Consider the following 22,952-nt stretch of genomic DNA (forward strand, 5'->3'; position numbering starts at 1 on the left):
AGTGTCAGATCTGCTCTGCATGCACCGTGCAGACAGCCTGCAGATGTTCCGTAAATCTGCCCCACCGGGATGTGTCTGGCTCCCAGCACGCACCGCACGAACTGGATATTGCACGTGCAGAACTGTGCAGTACATTCAATGCTTCCACACAATGGTCAGTCGCTCAGCACACATGCATTAAGTCCAGCCAGTACTTCTAAAAAGCATCAGAATAGCTGATGGTGTGAGCAGTTTATGCAAGACAGAGCAAGGACTATCATCCTTTGCCGTATATGTTCACAGAGGACCATACGAACCATATGAAATTACTCCCCTGGAAATGCTGGACACCATCACTCACGTGCTATACAGCAGATCTATGCATGTGTTTTAAAAATGTCAAGGGGATTCAGATGACTGGCATCCTGCCCAGATTCCTAAGTATAATAAAAGTCTGCGATAACCTAGATGCATGTTAGCTCTAATCAGAGCACAGAGAAGCCCAGAGAAGCAAAAGAGTAGCAGATAATTGTTAATCTGTTCACCGTGAAACATTTAACAAAACAGCTTCGTTATTATAAATCTGCCTGACTTCACTGATAGTACATTAATCAACACAATAAAAGTGGTATTAATGCGTTTTTTATGAAAGGACTAGCAAAATGAGTTGTCTTACTCTCAGACAGCACTCAAACCAGGTTAGTAAGGATATCTACAATTCTAAGTACTGGAACAGCTCACTAGCTCCAAGAGGACCAACCATACTTTTAAGTATCTTGCTGAACTGGAACCTCATTCCCAAAGCAGGACCTGAAACAACCAGAAATATACTGTATCGCATGCATTTTCCTCCACATACTAAATTGGGAAGTAAAACATTGATTTCTAGCACATACCCTATTCCTCCATCACTGATGCAGATCAGTAAATAGATCTCTGCTGAAGTGTAAATGATCACTGAATTATTGAAACCCTTGTAATGTTGTAATGGAAAATGTTAATTTTAACAAGAGACACACGAATGCCTGCAAAAACAATGGATCAATCATAAGTGGGTAGATAAACAAATGTATTTTTATTTTTTTTTCAGTGATCTGTGTGGCCCATCAGTGAACTCCAATTTTGAAAGGAATTAAATAATGTTTTGCAGCTGGTCAGAAAATGGAAACCCATTTGCAGAATTTTTTAAAAATCACAGACATTGTTCCAGTATTACAGCAGGGAAAAAATCAACATATTCTTGAAACTAATCAGAAACAACAAAGAAGGTGTTTATTAGCAGTACTCAAAGCTTTACCTGAAATATTTAAACAAACATATCCAGCCATCATAAAAACTACAAATGTCATGAATCTGTTTACTACTGAGAGGGATTAGCTGAAATGTACATCATGCTACAGCACCGGACAAAATGCAGCAAATTCTTTCCACAAAGGAGCTGTACACAACTCCATCATATGGTGCCTCTCATGTTTGCTTAGAAAAAAACAGAAAACTTGCTTCTTTAGCCAAAATTCTGTTTAGGGAGTGAAGGTCTAGGGGAGATGGACAAATAATGAACCGGTTCCTTCCAGCCATCTCTCTCTGCTGCATCCAACTCTGCAGAAGCTGCTCTATTCCAGTTCCACAGCAATATCGTCCTGTGCCAGCCCACAGGAATGTCATGGAGAAAGATAATGCTCTCAAGGTCTCTATATTTTTGGTGTCAAACAGGAGCGGGATTTGGAGGTTCTGTTCTGGAGAACAGAAACAGGAGCCAGGGTGCCCAGGAAGTGCAGGCAAGCAAGGCAAACAGTAAAACACTGCTGCTCTGTGCACACTCCCTGAGATCAGCAATTAAATGGACAGGTTTAGGGAGAAGGTTATGTCTGTCATATTACGCGGCATGAGTTCCAACACAGCTATGCGTAGACTATGCTATGCCTATGATGCTGGTAGAGCCAATCATTAAAGTACAACCTTGGAACATTTTCTGTGATGCCAATCACTAGAAAGGATAGCCAACTTGGAGCATCGAGACAAAAAGCAGCTTTTGCAATGGTGTTTATTGTCTTGAACATTTTCACGAATGTAATGCAATATTATACAGCTAACTATACAGTTTTATTAAAGAATCATTCATTGCCTTGATCCTTTCTGAAGAAGATCTATGTATTTGCGGACCAGAATATTCTGCCGATGAGGAATATTTTTCTCTTGGCAGGGATCCAAGCATCAAAATGTAGGCTTTTGTAGCTGTGGTGAGTAATCTGTCAGCAGGGAAACCATGACAGCCTAGAGGAGGAAGAAAAGAAAAAATCCAATCACATTGGAAACAGATACTCCATAAAAATAAATAAGGGGAAAATATTTTCCAGCTCTAAAGTCTTGTGTTGAAAATTATTGCCCTGACAAAAACTGCACACTTAGATTTATTTGCTAGAATTTCTGATGATGAATCAGGAAAGAGCTGAAAATCAGCTAGGATGTTCTGTATTGTAGCTGATAGGTTTTCTCAGTGTGGACAAAATATATTAATGGACAGCCTAGGAGAAATTCAGACAAAGCACGTTTAGACCAAATGCTGAGGCCTTTTTGGTGTGTTATATTGTATCCTCAGCTACTGCTAGGACGCTGTAGGTACCCAAACAGCACATGGGCTTGCTTGTGGATTTCAGCAGAACTTCCATTAGCATCAGTGAGAGCCATACTTGAAAAAGGACTTTGAAATTAATCCCAGTTTAACTATACTTTCTGTGGTAAAACATGGAAAATCCTCACTGAGGTTAATAGTGTGTCATCTACGCCTCCTGCCCTCCCCTAGTATTTGACACACGCTCCAACAAAACCTTAGGTATGGCCGTGAAATGAGAGTAATGGGAATGTCAGCTAAATAAAACATGGTGTTGCAGCAGCTCTGCCGTCCTCCCCACATGGTGTTATGTGCACATAACAAGCCCCATGCTTGCTTGGTTTTGACAAGGTATTACCTGGTTCACACTGTTGTGATTTCACAGCAATGTCTGACTGCAAATTATTATTTTGGCCCAGAACTGGATTTACAAGGGTTCTCCAGGGGTTGTGGTCTTGTTGTCTGTCCTTCCTTTCCCTTCAGCACTGCTCAGTGTGACAGGTAGTCCCAGGCACACAGGGGGTACTGAAGATACAGCTGTGCAGCCCCCCGCTGCCACCCATATCGTAGCTGCGCTCAGCCCTGTTCGGAACTACAGCTGAGCAAATAATTTATTTTTCAGTTTGCTGTCTGAGCTGAAAGTGGTAGAAAATAATATATAAACAAGACCCATATATTCATTGTTTTTATAGCTTGATAAAATACAAATATGACATTTTTCTTAACCAAACAAAATGTGTAGCTTGAACCCAAAGTAAAGGGTTTATTTTCTTTCTAAAATATAATATTTAGGGCCACTAGAAGCATTGCAAAATTCAACTTAAAAATATGAGCACTTCTTGGAATTTTAAGACCAAAACTATGAATTTAACACAAATTTGTTAATAATTTTAACTGTGTCCAAAATCTGAGGTTTTGGTAAATACAATAATCAAGCACTTCCTCACTCGGAGCACATCTAGAGTTCATCTGAGAGCTATGACAATGCCATTTCTGAATTTTTTTTTCCACTTCTGAAAGTTTTCACTAGCTTTTGTCAACATGATGGTTCTAAAGCCAACAATAAATAACAGGCTACTGAGATCTGGCAGTAATTTTCTGAAATTCTGGGAATGCTGAGAGGGGAGTTATGGTTTATGTTAAATGCCCACAGATCATACAGTATTACCCACACCATAACTTTTCAGGGTTCTTCAAAGCTTCGCTCTTGCAGCACTTTCTTAGGGAAAGTTCCCATGGGTGTCAGTGGCAGGTTTTTTTGAGAGAAAACTGCAGAATCTCTAGCTTTAAGTGTTTGGGAAATTGTAGCTTCTAAGACCAGTCCCTGGGACCTCAGCATTTAACATGTTTCAAAACTGAGCAGCTCAGTTAATCATTAGAGTAAACCCAGTTATTTAAATACCAAAAAATTACAGTTTATACTGTAGATTTCACTTAGTGATAAAAACTGGCTCAAGTAACAGCAGATTATCATCAAAATAGGTCACATTTGTGTCCAGAAGTATTTGTGCTACATACATATGTTGCCTATAGTCAAAATTGTGATGCGTTGTGGGGTGCATTTGAAACATATGTATTAACATTTACTATTTATTGAGGAATCAAGCTGAATCCAAGCCTGTAGTGTAAGGCAGAACAGAAGCTGACCCTGACCTCTAACTACTGTTATCTTCCTTTTTTACCATAGTTGTCCATTTTCTGTTTTCAGCCTCCTGGAAAACCAATGATCGTGGAGAATAAAATACTTCATCATCAACTTCTTCAGGTTTTCTGGGTAAACAATGTAAAAAAGTCCAGTTGGAGGCAGCAGATTTTGCAGTCTGTAGATCAAAAAGCATATACAAATACAGAAATATGTGAGGACATCAGTAAAATCTTTAACTAGTAAAAAGGTTAACAAATTTTATATTATTAGCTCCCGCTCTAGTTACTTTGATGATGAACTCAGAAGAATTCCACTGACTTCAAAAGAATTCCTCATCTGTGACTAAGATGGGAATATCCCCATTTAAGTCAGTAAGAGTTCGGTGCTGACTTCACAAAAGTCAAATTTTTACTCCTATTTCTCTGGCTTTTACTGGGAGGAAAAACTCCAGTGACCTAGTGGATCAATGAAGTGCAATCATTATTTGAGTACCATACAGTAATATAATAGTATCGATAATTGCAACAAGAACATACTAAACCATGATTTTAAAGGCTATAATTTTTTTCTTTTGATATTGTCATTCATAAGATATTGATCTAATACTAATGAACAATTAATTAAAGCATTTTAGGCCAGTTCAGAGACATACCCACCAATAGTATTTTGTGAAATTTTGTTAAAATACAGTCAATTAAACCAGTAATTCTATCAGCAAGGAAAATGTCTTTTTTATCTTGGACAATTAATAGTCTATGACTTTGCATTCTCTCTAATTGATTTTGTGCTGATAAGCATTTCAACTAGATTATTTTAAATACATATATTTAATGCTTTATTCATTGACAGATATACACAAAATTGCCTCAAATGCTGCCCAGGCATTTAAGAGTTAATCTGTGAGCTGCTCATTCTAAATAAAATATAAGGGATAATTTCTGGTAGCAAAGAGGAAATGCAAAGTTAGAAATAGTTTTTAGGTCACAAAGAAGTAAAGGGTTAGCTCTCCTGCACATGTTCTGGAGTTAGATCTCATTGGGAAGCTCTGAAAGAGGCCAGGCCATGCGAAGTGCATAAGATAACTCAAATTTTGTTATCTTTGTGAGTTTTTCAAGCTGGAGGGAGGTGTGCATGTGGTTGTTCCATGGCCCCACTCAAAAAAATACCAAAGCCATGCTTTGCTGATGTTGATTCTTATAAATGCAAACTGTAAAAGCATCTACAAAAAACTAAATCTCAATTTTTACCTGCATTGTAATCTGATAACCTTGAAATGCCTTTAGTCTTTCTTTCTTTTCCTCTTCTTGTCCCATACTTATCCATGTATCTGTAACTAAGACATTGGCACCGTCTGCAGCTTCCAAAGGATCTGTTGTGAGAAGTAACTTGGTACCATACTAATGTGAATAAAATAAGGAAAATCAGGAAGACAAGGAACTTCAACTTAATTTGTAAGGAAAATAAACTCTATTCAAACTACTCTATTAGGCTATTTCTTAGGCTCCTACCTCTTTGGAGTACTGTTCAGTTATTTTAGTTATTCTGAGGTCTGGTTCAAAGCCCTGCCAAAAGAGATGATAGGTAACATACCATGGAACATATATAAAGTCCTTACTGATTATTAACACTGGTTAGAAAAATACTGATTGAACCATTTGCCATGGGAAGAAGAATGTCTTTCAGAACTGTAAAACTGATTTTGTTGAAAGTTTATTTTGGAGATAAACTGGTGGAAAACGTTCTGATAAGGTAAGAAAAATGTATTTGAACAGTTACAGAATGAAAATGCCTATACATAATTTAATTTTTTTGTTCTAAACTGATTCTTTGTTTTATATTTTATATTGTATTACAATGCAGCATTCTAAAAAGCTGCATCACCAATCTGAACCAACCAAGATGCAACACTTCCACCAATCTGAAACAACTTTCAAATTTTTTGGGGGGCAAGGGAGCATTGGATGACTTTGTAACACTTTCTCAAATGGAATTATCATCCTCTGTGACTTATACTGCAGTCATGAATTCCCCTCAGCCCTTCTGAAGTTGGACTCAGTAGAATTACTCCTGCTTTGCATCACAATAACTGAATCAGGATTCTGAACATTGGTACATGCAAGCACTGCTAGCTCAGGCCCTTGGGAAGTATCCAAGTGGCTGAGACAAGAATGGGCAAAGTTTGCCTTCCTTACTCCATGCGCATGGCTTTCTTACCTTGGGAGTCGCAATACGCAGGTGCATTCCCAGCTTTGCAGCACTCATCATGATGGAGTGGAGGACGTTGTTTCCGTCCCCGATCCAGGTGACAGTGAGTCCATTCAGCCCGCCATAGTGCTCCTGCCAAATGAATCAGACAGCCCTGGGGTTATGTTCCAGGTGAGCTGAGCAAGCTGATGCCCTGGGTAGGAGGGACTGATCAGACAGGTCTGGTGCAAAGAAGGCTGGTTACCTTCAAATGCTAGCTGCATGGAACCATACCTTTAATTGAACTTACTGCAGCTACAAGATGGTCAGGGAGGGAAAGCCTGCCGTGTCTTATATGAAGACCCAGGTGCTGCAGCTTTCTTCAGTGAAGGACACATTGACACGTATGCCATACGGTGAGGCCCAGGCTGAGACACACAGCACCAGACACACAGCACCAGACACACAGTAACTTTAGCACCAAAGCCATACAGCCATGGGTTGGTGCTCATAAATATCAGTGAATGGTAGAAATTCTTAATTTAGAGGCAGTCCTACTGCCTAGGATAGGAGTCCTTCCAGCTTTCCCCCAAATTGTGAAAATATCCCTATTCAGGTTTGCTCTGGCTTGGTTGTCTCTACACGATGTTCCCTGCGGCCATGGCTGTGGCCATGCCTTCATGCCATGCACTTTAACCGTCACAGCTGTACAGGACAGCAAAGAGCAATACTTTGAAAGCAGCTGTGCCTCTCATGGCCTGCAGGGCTGGCTCTCCGTTGTACAGCCAAAGAATGCAGTGATTTTTTTAAAGTGTGGATTACCCGAACTTGAAACATCATTGCAGTGTTAACTGTAGCTTCGCTTGATGGCACTTACAGCCTGTACATGTGCAGCTACTCTGGCCCTCAGCCACCAACAGATAAGGCCTAAGGAGGAACAAGAGTAACAGGAGTTTCATATTTCCAGAGCAGGACAATTTGAGGCCCTTTAGCAAGCCTTGTTTTAAATATGCATGTTTATAGGTACTTAAGTTGATACCAGAAAGTTTGTAAAGACATAACCGAATACTTCTATATGCCTGCTCTGTACAACTCCACCTCATGACTCGAAAGACGAAAGTCACGATGGAGAGCCTTTTATTCTTAGTTCAAAAGTGGGCCACGCTACAATTGCATTGTAGTAGCTGGAAGCCAGACAGTGTTTCAACACTTTGTGTGACATGATTCAATGCTTGTCAGAGAGGATAAGCATCCACATTGTAGAGCTGTACTAACTGGCAACCTTGCAGGCAGTCACAGCAAAGATGCCAAAAGACTGAACAGGAAAAGGGGTGGGACTACCCCTTCCTCTCCTGGCAGCAGCTTCTTCTAAACAAATAGTTGTGAAGTTGTTCCAGAACAAAGTTATTGGCATTTCTGCCAGTGACCACAATTTTGAGTCAAAAATAGTAGCACTTGAAATATTGAATGACATTAAAATGCCGTTTAAATCTAAACCTAATAGTGTCCCAGGCTGCCTACAATTTAAGGGCTAAAACTAGGGTATTGTAAAACTATGGCTTTTTCAGTTGAAGTTTGTTAGCAGCAGGCTCATTGGCAGAGGTTTGATACAAGGGCATTTACAGGAGAGCAAATCAGGACTTTGTGGACATGGAAGTTATTTCAGTATATAATATACTGCCAGCTCTGGCTGGTCTCTAAAGATCTTTCAAAGTCCTTCCACATCTCCTAGCAATGGTGCTCCTAGAAGGCCAAACTAAAGCATTTATTTAAGGGGTTGTTTCCAGCTAGGGCTTAGTGATAGCTGACACATGAACCCACAGCCAGGAGCAAATGAGACAGCCTTGAGTTCTTTTGATCTTACTGTTTAAAAATAGACATTGCAGCCTGTAATGCTCAAAGCACTGACTAGTGAGTCACAAATATATTGCTATGTTAAATAACTTCCACCTTATTACCAGCTGCTACTCTGCAGTAAAAGAAGCACAGTGCATACTAAATACTTTTCTCTGTTTTCCCAAGCTAGTAGCTGTTACAGATAAAATACAAAATACGGGAGACGGCTGTATGATGACCCTCAATATGCACTGCAAATTGCAAAGCCACATCCTCAGTGACTACTGTGTAGAGTGGACATAGCTGAGCTAATCTTAATGAAGACGTTTAGCTAATGGAAGAAGTCATAGACAAGGCAGAATCAAGCTGTGTGTGTGCTAGTGGAGCCTATTTTATATCCTGTGCTGCCACTGGTACACTGCTGCTGTAGCTCAAACCTCTTCATCTAAAGCCAGCTCACTATGACTGTGACTGTACTGCTTAGAAGCATACATCCTCAGCTTCCAAGAAAGATGAGATGACTGTGTTGGTCAGAACCAGAAAGCTTTGACGCAATACGAAAGATACCGTATGAGAGACATACATACATATTTTTTCTTCCCGTTTTATAGTACATGCTTATACAACTGCACAGAGAAAATCCTGCTAGAAGTGTTTTGCCACAATGGTAACACTCTAGGTTAAGCCAGAAGCTTTACAATACATGCTGATCACCTGAGCCTCTGAAGATATTTTTCCCCTTACATCCCTCCCCAGTTTTTCCAAACTCTGTTATATTGATGTAGGCTTTTTACCTGCTTGGGTGTTCTGCAGTTTCTCTTCACATTTGGAACCTGACTTCAAAATATTTATACTCCTAGTAAAGCCATACAAAAAATAGCATCTTTAGAAAGTCTAGAGCCCTTCTCCCTTATGAATGCCTCTTTGGCAAACTAGTGATTGCTGCTGTAGTGCCACAAAACTTGGCTTTGATATTGTCATGAAAAATTCCTGCTAAATAATTAATGTCAGTTTTACAGTCAACTTTCTCATCCTCATGCTGCTTTTACGATGTTTCATTCTGTTCTTATCCATGGTTGGAGTGTATCAGTGTGTCAAACCCTGGGAAAAAATAAGCATGCTCAGTGATTTAGCACTGTTGTATGTTTAGAGAAGACTGGTTTAACTAATTAGGGACATTTGTGTCTGCCTCTGCCTGGACTTGCTTCCAGCTAGGCTGAAACTCTGACACCATTATAGATTACTTCTGAAATGTTTGACCACAACAGTCATAACAGCCCTCAATTAAAACAAGCTTTTGAATAATGAATCAATAATCTGTCAAAATTTAAAATGGAAAGCAGGGGACTAGTCAAAGCTTTAGCCATTTGGGAGACAGTGCAATCCAGTAAATGAGAAACTGGGCAAACCTGGATCTACTGGCTCTCAAACTGAGCTGAAGGCAGACGCTGGGCCAGTTATCTTTCTTACTCCCACATTGGTTTTTATTATGATTATTGAAACAGTATATTCTAGAGGATCAGTCCAGATCTTAGCTGGGATTTCTAATTGTTAGAATAATGATGATGATGATGATGACGGTGATGAATTGGAAGACTGGAATAATTTGAGCTCTTTGGGTCACACATTGAGAAGTTGAGAATATATGGCAGCCCTCTTCAAGCTGGGCAGCACTGTAATTTGTTATGCTATTTGAAAAGGAATCACTGATTTATTTCTTATGCCAACCATTTCTTTCTGAAAAAGAAATTTCCCTTCAGACCAGTGACATAAAAAGCTAGTGGCATATGGATCCACTCTAATTACCAGTCTGGCCATCCTGCAGTCAGCTACAAGTTAGCTGATTTGGCCAGTGACATTAATGTCAATTGAATCAATGTCAATACCCAGTTTGTCCCTGGAATACAAATTGTGTGATGCTGCCCTCCAGCCAAGCTTGCAGAGCAGAGGTTGTGAGCCACAGCTTCTGCCCAGGAGACTTGAGAGGCACCGGCTGGCCTCAGCAAGTGGCTGTTACATGCCTTCAGCACAGACAGAGAAGTAAAGTGGCTCTCTGTGTGCACAGTACCAGCACACAAACTCAGAGTCTTTAAAGACCAAATCCCCAAACCCTCAAAATCAGGTTGCATAATGTTTACAACCATTTCTAGAGGGTTATAACTCAAGAGCAAACTCAGCTCAACCCAGCTTTTAAGAAAGAAGGTTGCATGTACACTAAGAAAAACATCCCTCTTGGCATAATAGAGGGCATTAATCCAGACCACAGTATTAAAGGGCAGAGCAGCTTAGACGTCAAACATGTGAGGGGCTCCAGGTTGCTCAGAAAGAAGGCACTGGGCAAGAGGATGTTGCACCTGAAGAATCTCACCCCAGTAGTCATGACAGGAGCACACTTTGTGATCTGCAAGAACACCCTGAATACAGAACAAGAACCAACAGCCCTGAAAATAAACCAGCTGCATTGTTTGGGGAATGCAACAGACTATACTGAAATAACAACACTAAAATGCACCTGTGAAAACGGAATCAGAAACCATAAGCAAGAAGACATTCTCACAAAACAAACCAGGAAATTAGGCAGTTTCAGACCCAAGAGAAAGTGCTCGAAGGGGATTCAAGAAGGCACATGAAAAAATTAATAGGATTTAGAAAATGGAAGAATAAAAATGTGCTAAGCATGAAGAGGGCCAGAGTGCCTGTAGTGCTCCACTGGCAAATGCAGCAGGAGAAAAAATAAGAGAAAAAAAGCAGTACATTTTGGGTATGTATTGACAGCAGGGAGGAGCAGACCCAGGCAGGAAAATATTTCCAGAGATAAGGAAGAGACATTTTTAAAGAGAAATAAGCTGCACAAAATCTGTAGTTACATTTAAATATAAGGCTAGCAGTCTGTGCCACTATTGTAGTTTGCATGTAAGTATAAATCAAATAAATTGCTTTTGCATAGCAGGAAAGCAGTCCAAATGTTATATATGAACTTTCAACTCATTTCAAGAATCAGTGGTACTATTCAACATTCCCATATTAATCTTCTTGCAGGCAGTACTCGGATAACATCTTTTTACCCTGCTGAAAATCCCACAAGAAGTTTGATTGTGGTAAGTAACAACTAGACCCTGTGGCTCACACTTCTTCAAGTGTTAATCCTACTTCTGTGACCTGGTAAAGTTCATTGTATGATTAAAATGCCATTTTATTACACGCTAGTGGCTGTAAGACCAGTCTCCTCCACCTCAGTGTACAGCGCAGAGAGGAAAAAAGGCAGCAGACGGGCAGGTCAGAAAGGGAAAGAGCAAGCAGTGCCAACACCCACAGCGCGCTGCTGAGAGCTCCCCCCTGCCTGCCCCTCCCTCCTGGCTAAGAAAGCAAGAATGGAAAGTGGGTCAGAAACCAGTGGTGCAGCATGCCCTTGGCAAAGTGGGGTGGCCACCCACCTGCCCTCTAAAGGCCTCCTGACAAACTCTGGGCTAAGGAACATGCTGGAAAGACTGGGGGAGAGATGGGCACAGTTGGAGGAAACAGTGCTCTGCTTATCAGGCTGACTGGGAAAGTGCTGCAAATTTTAGAAAGCTTCCATGGCTGTCCAAAAGCAGAGCCATTCCTTGAGATCTCTGTAAGTGGTCACTTTGTCATGATAGCTCTCCACATCAAATGTTTCTTTTGTTTGAGCACCAACTGTTATGGTCCTCTTTCCTCATCATGTAAAATGGGCAGGCACACTCTTTCCAAAGATGTCCTCCCCAGTGCTTGAAGCAACAAGGACACCCACCTGCTGTTGCTGCTGCCCTAGATATTCAAACCAAGCAAAAGTCCAGCCTGTGGGCTCATGTTCACCTTGGAGCGTCTACCATGGCTGCCCTATGCCAGGGCACAATGGAGGAGGAGCAGAGGATGATCAACAAGGCATGTACTCATTCTGCTGATCTCCATAGCTTTTTCCCTAAGATCAGTGGAGAAAGAGATGCATCTCTAGAGGGTGATTGAGATGCTCAGCGGTCTCTCTTCATTGACTGGAGATGGAGTACAGGGCAACAGCACTCTGAACTTTGGTGCCGTAGTCAGTGGCCTGGCTAAAACCAAAGTTTAAGGTATGAATAATTTAATGTTACTCTCACTAGATCTTTTCCACATACTGAATGTCCCATAGCAAAGTCTTCGACAGCTGAGAAACACAGCTGAATGAATCAGGAAATTATTCTGCCCTCCCTTTTTCAAGCAGTGTGATTTTTATTCATTCAGAAAGTAAACAAGGTCAGAGGAGTTCATCATAGTTGTCAACCAGCACTGCAGTATAATAATCTTTTTTATAAGCCAGTTCCTCAATTGATTGTAAAACAGCATAGTACTTCTGTTCACAGATAAACATCTGGTATTCTATGTGTAAAACGTTATCCTGCTGTCAAATCAACTATTTCATTACATTAAACTACAAAATATTATCTTCCTTAACTATTCTTTGATGTGAGCAAAGTTTAAATAGATTTAAGTGCCTGAACACTAGACGTTTGCACTGGTAGCATTAACTGGCTTTTCAAAACAAATTTGTTCAACCAAGTTCCTAATATATGGACAGTCGTTCCTTTTAAACTGTTCACAGGTTAGGGCAGAATCAAGAGTAAACTACTGAGGTTTTTTAAGTCAGTGGAAAAACTTCCACTGGCTTTGGTTGAGCCAACATCTCACCTTTATCTTAATATGTAAAGCCCTCTGCACATTTTTTGAATTGTAGCCTAATTCCAATGAAGTACTTAATTTTATGCTTAACTTCAGTCCCACTACAGCTGATAGGACTAGGCAATTGTTTTAAATTAAACAGGTCCTTAATTATAATGCTGGATGAAGATCTCTTTAAATAACAAGTGCCATGTAATTACCACTTAGAAAGACCTAGGAATAAATGGGTTTGAACCTGACTTCCCCAAATACTTACCAAGACCAAGACTTAGCAACAAAAAAATTGTTATTAAACAGGGATTATAGTAGTACCTGAAGAGTTAGGTAATCAGCTAAAATCTGGAGAGGATGGTATAAATCGGACAATCCATTGATTATTGGGATCGTGGCTTCTTTTGTCATTAGGTCCAGATCGTTATGCTTATAAACTCGAGCTAAGATTGCATTTGTCATGCTGGACAGCACCCTAAAGGACGGCAGAAAATACCCAAGTCAAACATAATAAATATATCCCTGTTGCACTCTTCAGCGTGCAACACATAAATATTAATGAGAAGTGGTAATGAATCAAATTTTTTCAGCTATCTGAATAATTTATCATACCTGCAATAACACACTTAAATGCAGACATTTAACAAGCTGCTAATAAGTAAGCAGTTTTACTTATTAACAAACTATAGTAAGTAAATGAAAACTGCTGCTTTATTTTATGTTTTTTTCTCTTTAGTGTTCGATTGTAGCTACAGATGTAACATCAATAAATGTTAAGGTATCTGAACTCAGATAAGAGATTGCATGATACTGTAACATTTGAAGAATTTGATAACTTCAGAAGAGATAAGGTATACGATTGCTTGAGTCTTTTAGCAAAGAACAAATGTAGCATTGACTGAATATTAGTGTCTCTGTATGGCAGCCTGACCTTTGTGAGGATTAGGAATACCAATCTGTCTTAGATTAGATTACCACAATTATTTGCTGATCTTAATGAACACAGAAACAGGAGGCTAACAACACCAGCCTGTTCTTTCTCCTACCTACACACCTGCGTATTGATGCACAGGGTATCAGCGTTAAAGTAATGCCCAAACTTGAAACTCGGTATATGGATAGGGGCATGCAGGAGTCACTGCACCACTCTGGCCTTAGCCTCATTTGCCAAAGTGTGAAAGACTCAGAGATTAGCATAGTGGATTTGCATAGCATATTCAGTATGCTCTGAATTCTTTAGATAAATTAAACATGGATTGGAGCTCTGCATTTCTGTGTCTTAATCAGGCCCTGAAGCATGACTTTGAAGTAGCATTTTGTGTGTTCTCATGTTAACTCTAACAGGACCTTAAAACAAAACAAGGAAGAGACTGAAGAGTATGAAGAACCCTTGCAGTATCTATCTTCCTGGTTAGCCATGAAGAATTCTGGTATCTCCTCTTGTGGAAATATGGCTGCTAATGCCATGGCCTTTACACAGACAAATCTCCTGATGAAGTCAGTAACAAATATTTTTTACTGACACCAGACATTCCTCACACAAGCAAAATTATGGTAAAAAGTTATGAGATTCCCTGTAGAGCTCTCTCTGAAGAAAAGACTGCCGATAGCAGCTACGAGTTAAAAGGAGGAACTGTGCAGGTTATTTACTGATTGCAAGGTATTGGAACAGTTGCTGTTTGTGCCATTATTTCTTCTTAGCTCACGAGTTTCTTTTTCTCTGTGTGTGTGTTTATTCTATCTTGAAGCATGTGACTGTGGAAAACCTGTTCTGAACTAGCCATCAGGGATGGGATGCATGGTCCCTTTTGTTAGCCATCTAACAGGTGTCCACCCTAAAGAAGACATAGCCAGTCCCACCAGTCAAGGAAAAGAGGCAATCACACTAGGAAATTGCCCATTTTTCTTAGACTTTTTTTTAGGATGTCAGGACAGCTGATTCCTACCCAACACGACTGATAAAGAATTTGAAGAATATGGTTCCTTTACAGGGGATGCCATTAGAGGAAATACACTCATAATCCATTACCAAATAGTGAAAACTGCTGGATTTTATTCCCTAATCTGTTGAAAGTAGATACTAGAATTATTAGACGCTTACCAGCAAGACATCAGACAGTCCTTCTGCCAGCATTTCTAGATGTCATATCTTATAGTAGGAAACCCAGGTGGAAACTGGGTTTATTCTTTGTGAAATCAAAACCAAATTGAACTCAGCAAAAAAAAAAATTGACCTTCTTTGAGGAGATGAAGTCTCCTGTAATCAAATCAATTTAAGGGAAACCATGTAAGGCTGGGATTGCATAGGAAAAAAGACCTGGCTAGATAAGAGTCTTCAGTAAAGATGAAGTTTTGGAAGGTGAGGGGGTGTAAGCACAGTCTCATCAGGTGACTTTTCATTTAAGGTTCCTATGTTATCACCAACTACAAGGTAACAAGTCTTTTTCTCTTTTCATTCTTTTTTAAGATTGTGAGCCTATAAACTTCAAAATCCCAGAGCTTGGAAATATACGAGTGTATTGGAAAGCTGCATATCTCTCTTTTCAAAATAACTTTTATTTCTACAGAGAAAAGCTGGAAATTTTTACTCAAGTGTATCCTCTGAGGAATCCAAAATTAAACACAAATAAAAGTATGCCGGTTTGGGGTGGCTGATCTCTGAATTTGAAAATGGGGCATTTGCATATATTTTGGGTAAAATATTGCTATCCAAGGTAGTTTTGTTTTTGTTTTGAAAGTATGTATCCATTCAAAAGGTTTAAATTTCTGACAAGACTACTTCATTGTCATTCATAGTCTTACAGGGGCATATGGTGGACTTTTTCTCAGTAAGCGGTGAGATGTAAACCTGTTCCCCACACATGCAGAGATTCATCCACTAATAATGCCAGTGGACTGGTAAAATCATCCGATGAGCTCTTCAGTGCTGTCACTGAACCTTATGGCCACTGAGCTAAAGTGGTGCACAATGGAACTGCTCTGCAGTGGAAAATACAGACACAATACTTATATTGCATTTCATGTAATACATCAGACATGCTAAACAGCACTGAAAGGCTTAAAGTTCCTTAATGGGTGGTAACTTTTTGCTACTGTGTCAGTGTAAATGTAAATGCCTTGTGAAGCATGGAAGAACTGTACTATGACCAGGTAATAAGTCACTAAAAATATGTTCACAGCAGAAATGCTTTCAACCCTTACCTGCAGCAATTCTAATAAAAACTGGGGACTTTTATAGATCTGTGCCCCTTTTGCTTTAAGTCTCAATCTCAAGTACTTCTAAGGCCTTCGGAGCCCTAGACACATGGCTGTAAATATTTGAAATACCCTCTGGGTCTACTACAGGCATTCTTTTTTTATTTTTACATTAACTGAATGAGGTTGGCATGTTATCCTTCATTCACAAGAAATGCCAAGGAATTAATACTCAGGTTGTTCTTTTGGGTAAACTGCTCAGCCTCAATTACGGAAAGTCAATAATAATTCTGTTATTGAGAGCAGGAGTGAAGCAGAGTACGTGGGGCTCTGTAAGGACTTGGGAAAGCCCTCACTCCACTGTAGCAGGTGAGTGCTGTTACTCAGCAGTGGAGCAAAACCCCCAAGTCAGGATCATAAATAGGGACTTGACCTGGACGAGCAAGCAGTGACAGAGAAAAGGGGGGCTGAAGGCTTGCATGGGAACTGGGTATTGTGGGAGCTTTCTCTACAGAATGGGGACTCCTCCAGAATGGCTGGAAGATTTGCTTGCTTCTACTTTTTGCCTTATTCCTTGTAGCTTACTGTCGTTCTTTTTCCCTTTTGCTTGTGCAAACAAAGGTCATTCAAGAGACTGTGAACCAAAGATTTAATGGTCCTTTATTATCCCATTTGGGAATAAGAAGAAATGAAAACTGGCCTATGCAAAGCATGTCCATTTGTGTATCAGAACACACCTGGATTTGCTGCAGGGTTGGCATATGAACGGCAGAGAGCCGCCGGATGGACAGTCCTGCATGTCTGGTGGGATGGTGCTTGGAGACGTTATTGCAGGGGAGCACTGCGTAAGGGCCCTGACCGCATCCTTCTCCTTCCTGGAGGTTTGGCTGCTGGGGCTCAAAGCCAACTTTGCAATAGTGCCCTGAGGGCTAGCCCTCATCACTCCGATGTCAGGGGGTGAGGCTCCCAGACAGCACTGCGAGGAGCCTCCATCAGGGCCAACCCCCTTCTCTTGGGAGTCACATCTCTTGCTGCTTTGTAACCATGCCCACGCTGATCCTGACCTGGACCCCCACCCGTGGGCTGATGTCCCAGCCTGGCCTTGCCCCACCCTATGCCCACAGAGGTGCCCGGTGCCTGTGGGTGCCCCCTACTGCCTCCTGGCTGCCCTGCTCCTTGGCTGGGGGCAGTGGGATGGGTGCTGGCTGAAGAGGCCCTGCCCTGCCTGACACAGGGGGAGCCCCTGGCACCTGAGCCTCCCTAGTCCCCAAGGAGCCACGAGCCCACATGGCACCCTGACATACTGCTCAGAAGAGTCTCACCATGTCCTTCCCTTCCCATTCCCAAGTGCCACAGTGCAATCTCACATTGGCTTTGGTAAATCAACCCTTCCTTTGGCTTCACCTGCCACCTTTGGTGGCACTGCAATCCTTCCACATCATTTTGTCTTGGACCCTGAAGTCATTCCTTCCCAAATGTGACACCTCTGCACTTTTTCATTCATTCTCCACTGCTCTGGTGTGTCCCATGCCTTCTCAATTCCAGGTCCTTTAAGCTGATGTAAATAGCTGATCTTCCTCTTTCCAGCCTGGCGTGCTGGTACCCCTGCTCACCATGTCAGGTTCTGTCTCTTCAGTCCCAGTTTCTCAGCACCAGCCGCCCATCTCCCTCCTGTCAGCATCCTCTCCTCCTCCCCCTTCTCTGCTGAGAGGCTCTCTGCTTACAACGGTCCAGTGAGAATGGAAGAAAAGGCAAGATGCTTGGGGAATAATAATACTTATTTACATCAGGGTGGGGGATTTAACTCTGATATGTTTCCCATTCACCTTTAATATGACATAGTAAGCTATGTATGCTTGACTTGAAAAATCCTCCATCTCTCCTGCCAGTACAGTTGTAGGAGGGATGCATGTGCTCTGAAGCATTTAAATGGCACACTTTGATGAAGCTATAGCTGTCCTGCTTAAACTGGGGCTATGATGTCCCATGACATATGAAGAATTTCTTTTGAGGGGATGTATTTGAATCCCATGGCAGTGCATGAGCTCTGCTGAACTGGCCACAGTAGCCACTGGATGCAGTGGCCTAATGTACCTCAGACTTGACTGTTAAGTCTCATATTTATCTGTTCCCTTTGTAGGCCCACAAGTTTACATGATTTTTGAATCTTTTAAACTCACAGTTACTAAAGCAAGGCAGTGGGACACACTTTTGTTGAAACATTTGAACACTATCGTTGCAGCTGACTTTGATACTGGTAGAGTTACGTATCTAGCAGGGAGTGAGAGCTAAGTACTCTCAAGTCTCAAGAGACTGAAATTTTGACTTTCTACTATCAACACCCATCTGTCTTCCACTTCAGCAGTTAAAGGCAAGAAAGGAAAACTTAAAATGTTCAAATGTTTGGTCTTTTTCTTACATTTTCCTTGGATTTCATCACAGAGAGAACAGCAACATAGTTCTCAAACAATCTCTCCCACGGACTGCAAAAACTGTAGTATACAGTAGAGGCAATGGAACCTCAGCTGGCTGATGGCGTAGTTTGAATTGAGCCTGACGAGCTTGACACTGCTTATCTTTCACCAGAACAAAAAGGACCTTTCAGACACTACTAACCTTCCAACAGCTGAGCCTGACTGAATCGACCTTAGGCTGCAAAAGGGCTGCCTAGAAAGCAGCACAATACTGAGGTTGTATGAGTCTTTAATACACAGAGTGCTATGAAAAACAGCAAGAGCACCTGCAAAAGATAACCTCATGTTCTCCCTACTTTCTGCAACATCGGAGGGAATCCACTGGAGAAAAACCTTGAGCTCAGTTCTTCCCTGCTATGGCAATGGGGATAGGCTGCTAGCTACCCATCCCTGCATGCATGTGGGACTGGGCATGATTAAGTTCTTCCAAGGGTGCCAGTAAGAGAACAATGCCATAACCCAGCCTCCACAGCAGTCCTGACAGTGGGTACAGCTGTGGAGGAGAGCATGTGAAATCAGAAACTGGCTGCAAAGCGTTGGTCAAGTTTGGTGCTGCTGAAATAGGGGGATCAGAGTGGCCTTCAGTGCCACCCTGTCACTGCAGGTAGGCTAAGGCCCACCAGCAGCTGGCCTAACTAGGATAAATAAAGTCTTTGCTTTTTGATTTTGCTTTTTGATTTGCCAGTCAGCTGTACTTCTAGCTCCATGAGGAGCAACAGAACCAGAAGGTTCTAGTCTTGTTTGAATGTATGTGCTGTCATCAGTGGAGCTATACTACTGAGGTTCATAAAATGTTTCCATTTGTGTGACCATCACTCTCATTAACACTCTGTAAGCCAAATTTGATAAAAATATTTCTCGTTGTGAGATGTTTTGGAGAGCTAGAGTGGAGGGAATGACGGTGTACTGAACTATAGATTCTGCAAGCTGATCTGTAAATATTTAAGAAATCTGGAGCACCTTCTAACATTTTCCAGAAAGAAAACATTAGCTTCCAAAATTCTGTGAGACAGGTTTCAGCCTGATCAACTACCAAATACATAGTGATCAATCAAGTGACATTTTACCAACCTTGCTGTATCTGTGAGACTCTCATTAGTGCCCAGATGTATGTCTTGTGTTGTAAGGAAGGAAGAATGTCCTCCAAGGAGAGCAAATCCTACAGTGAGGACAAATAAAAAAGAAATTGAACACCAGCACCTCGTATTTACAGCCAAGATTCAAAATCTTCTTCATGGAAAAGATATTTACAGCAATAACAGTAAAACTCAGCAGGGCATCCAAATGATTCAAACACTTAAAGTCTGACACACAAGATACAAATGTATTTTGGAATAAAACCAGTCAAATGTGATGCTTTGCTGAAATCCTTAGGCATGAGTTCTGATCTGTGTTCATAGGAACAGTCATTTAAGCTGCAAGGCTACATATTGCCAAAAGCATCACCGTGGCTCCCTGTTAAGAGCTAGGTAATCCATTCATCATGCTGAATTTCTACTTCAAGGGACTTAGCATCCTAGAAGGGGCATCTGAGTCACTAGGTGTAATTCCACATCCTTGCAAGAAGCTTCAAGTATATTCACTCAGATAGAAAACCCTAAGTCTCCTCATACACTGTAACAAACTTGAGCTTGGTCACAAATGACCAAGTGCCTTAAAAATTATAATGTGACAGAGAGAAAAGGAAAGATCTCAGGCACTGCCAGCATCCCTCCACCCTGCAATAGTTAGGAATTTACAAGGTGAGCCAAGGAACTGGATGGATTAAGTCTGAAGAACAAAATCCATTCCTGAACAGGAAACCATGGAAAGACCCGAGCATCATTTAAGAATATAAAACACTTTGGAGAACTTAAAAGGTGTCTGGACAGTATTTTGGATAAAGACAGATTACATGCTGTGGGGCAACTCTCAGGTTCTGTCCTGCCTTATTTCTGTTGCACCACCACTAGAAAGCTACTGCAGGCAACCAACTGACACAGGCAGGGAGGAAAATAAATTTTTTTCACCAATGCTTGAGTCTCCCTGCCTTTGCCTGGTTTAAGCCTAAAGCCTCCCTCCATTGAATCCCAGTGTAAAGTCCATCGTAGCCACATATTGGGAGGATGGAGCCTGAGGGGGGCTGTTTTATGAACTGTCACAAATGGTTTAGCATAAGCCCAGCACAGGACACAGGGTCCTACAACTGGGGACATACAAAGTGTAGGATTTGAACTGGGCTGTAGGTAGCCCTGTAAGGCATTTTCTGTGCACTGGAGAAGATTTTCTGCATAAGAACAATTCCCTTCTAGTAGAGAAATCGTCAGGGAGATCTGGCCCTGTCACTAATATCCATGATGGAGGAAATTTCCAGAGAATCTTGGTGTGGAAAAAACAACCTTGTCAAGACAATACTGTGGTGGAGTAAGCCTTTTAGTGTGATAAAAATCTAGAAGGAAGCCCATCTTATTGTTATTGCCAGGAAGAGAAAGGCTGCATACAGCACAGAAGAGCAGAGACCCCACTTCTCTAAAAAAAAAAGGAAAAACAGAGGAAAGAAAAAAAAAAAAAAAAAAAAGAAGAAGAAAAGGTCAAAAGCTGCTTGGTTTGGCTGTAGCCATTAGATGGCACTGCAGACACCACCAGGACTGCAGCTTCAACATGATGATTGTATAGGCCTGTCAAAGATTAAAAAATTGATCCCACAGCTACTCTTCAAAAGAGGATTAAACTACGAGTGAACACTGAAACCTTTCACAGATAAAACCATGCAACTAGGTTCAGGCGGCAGGCCTGGGCCCCACAACTGGGCCCCTAACACAGAGCAGCCCTTATTAACTTCCATCCCATGAGGGCAGCAGGGTTGAGGTGAGGTCTTCCACTTTGCATCAGTTCAGCCAGTCTCTAGACTTTAAAATGCAATAGATAAAAATAATACTGGCAAATCATTTCCTTTTGACTGCCTCAATTTCCTTAAAAATCGGATTAAAAATAATGATGCTCCAGACCCCACCTGAAGGGCAAATCTCTGCTCTGTCCAGCCAGTGTATAGTCATTTTATTGTATGGGTCTGATTTTACTTTCCCTTTGTCATCATTAAGGATTGCTCCAAATATCAACAAGATTAGAGTCATACACGGCAAACTTTTAAGAATGAAGCATCACTTATTCTACTATTACTTTTTTCTGTTAGAAAAGCACTATACATTTGCTGGTTGCTTTGCCCTCCTTTCTTGGTTTTTCAGAAGCATTTTTTTATTAAGGCAGGAAAAACGTTTAGGTTTCCTCAAATACTTTCACCTCCTCTCTGCAGCTTAGACACAAACACTGTATTTATGGGAATGTGTATCCAAACTGTTGCCTAGACATTACAGCCTATCTATTCAATGCAAGTTTTTAAGTCAAGACCTCAAGGATGAAATGTTGTTCGTAGTAACTTTTCCTGTCCAGCTTCTTGTGGTTTTTTTCAAAGTCATATACAATTATGTCAGTGATTTATCCCTACAAGTTCCACACAATATAACAGCTCTGCATTTTAGGCTTCTAAATGCATACACTTTGGTAGATGTTTCACAGTCCAGGCAGGCTCCCATGGACATGTTGTGTTTTCTATAAATGATGCCCAGGTAGAAAAAGAGGAATCTGGCCATTTATACAGAATTGCCAGACGTCAGGCAGCCCAGTCGGAGCTACCACGTGGAGTCTGTGTACACAGCAGAGTCCTCGTGTTGGGCTTTCTGCTTGTGAACTGGCCATCTGTGCAGGGCCTGGGAACATATTTCCATCCAAAACATTCCATCTGGAAATACAGGAGCTCTGTGCTCTAGCTTTGTGTATATAGTTGCAGCGAAGGAATCTTTGCTTCAGATTCTTTCATCCAGACTACTAGTAGAAAGAAAAAAATGATGACTTTTGAAGATATGCAGGCACCAATTCAGCAAATAAGCGCACGCTGGAGTGCTGTGTTAAACTGGAATATCTAATCCTCTTTGTTGTCACAAGCTGGTCATATCCAAAGCCACATGCTAAGTGTTTATATGAATCTTGGTATCTTCAACAAACTGTATTCAATGTTCATACTGCAGAGCCAGAATAGATTATTATCTCATGTCCACACTTCTCACTACTGTTAGCTTTCAAAAATGGACAGTTTTATACCTCAGGCTGTGGCACATTATTGAGCCCACTTATGCAAACTTTGACGTAGGACACGAGTGCTGGTGGCTGTACAGACATGGGTTAAATCTCCATTCCATCCCATCCCTGCTGCTACATTGGGTAAGTGGGCCAAAGTGAATCCTCTAGTTCACACGTTGGATACACAGTTGTGGGGCTGCCCCACCATCACCAGGAGACATACACAGCCATCTTCTCAAACTCAAAG

At 41.2% G+C, this 22,952-nt stretch overlaps 1 protein-coding gene across 1 annotated transcript in view; it reads right to left on the bottom strand.

Annotated features, from left to right (window-relative positions):
• Nucleotides 1-2,193: 2,193 nt before the first annotated feature.
• Nucleotides 2,194-22,952, bottom strand: part of OTC (ornithine transcarbamylase) — a 30,373-nt gene continuing 9,614 nt past the window's right edge. Inside the window, exons 4-10 of the mRNA XM_072852447.1 lie at nucleotides 19,661-19,748; nucleotides 13,242-13,395; nucleotides 6,450-6,572; nucleotides 5,744-5,797; nucleotides 5,483-5,632; nucleotides 4,273-4,410; nucleotides 2,194-2,253 (exon numbers count right to left, since the gene is read on the bottom strand). Of these exons, the coding sequence (XP_072708548.1) occupies nucleotides 2,194-2,253; nucleotides 4,273-4,410; nucleotides 5,483-5,632; nucleotides 5,744-5,797; nucleotides 6,450-6,572; nucleotides 13,242-13,395; nucleotides 19,661-19,748 (767 nt within the window). The remainder of the gene's footprint in view (nucleotides 2,254-4,272; nucleotides 4,411-5,482; nucleotides 5,633-5,743; nucleotides 5,798-6,449; nucleotides 6,573-13,241; nucleotides 13,396-19,660; nucleotides 19,749-22,952) is intronic.

Source organism: Ciconia boyciana, chromosome 1 (assembly GCF_034638445.1).
Source record: "Ciconia boyciana chromosome 1, ASM3463844v1, whole genome shotgun sequence".
In the NCBI taxonomy this organism is placed as follows: domain Eukaryota; kingdom Metazoa; phylum Chordata; class Aves; order Ciconiiformes; family Ciconiidae; genus Ciconia; species Ciconia boyciana.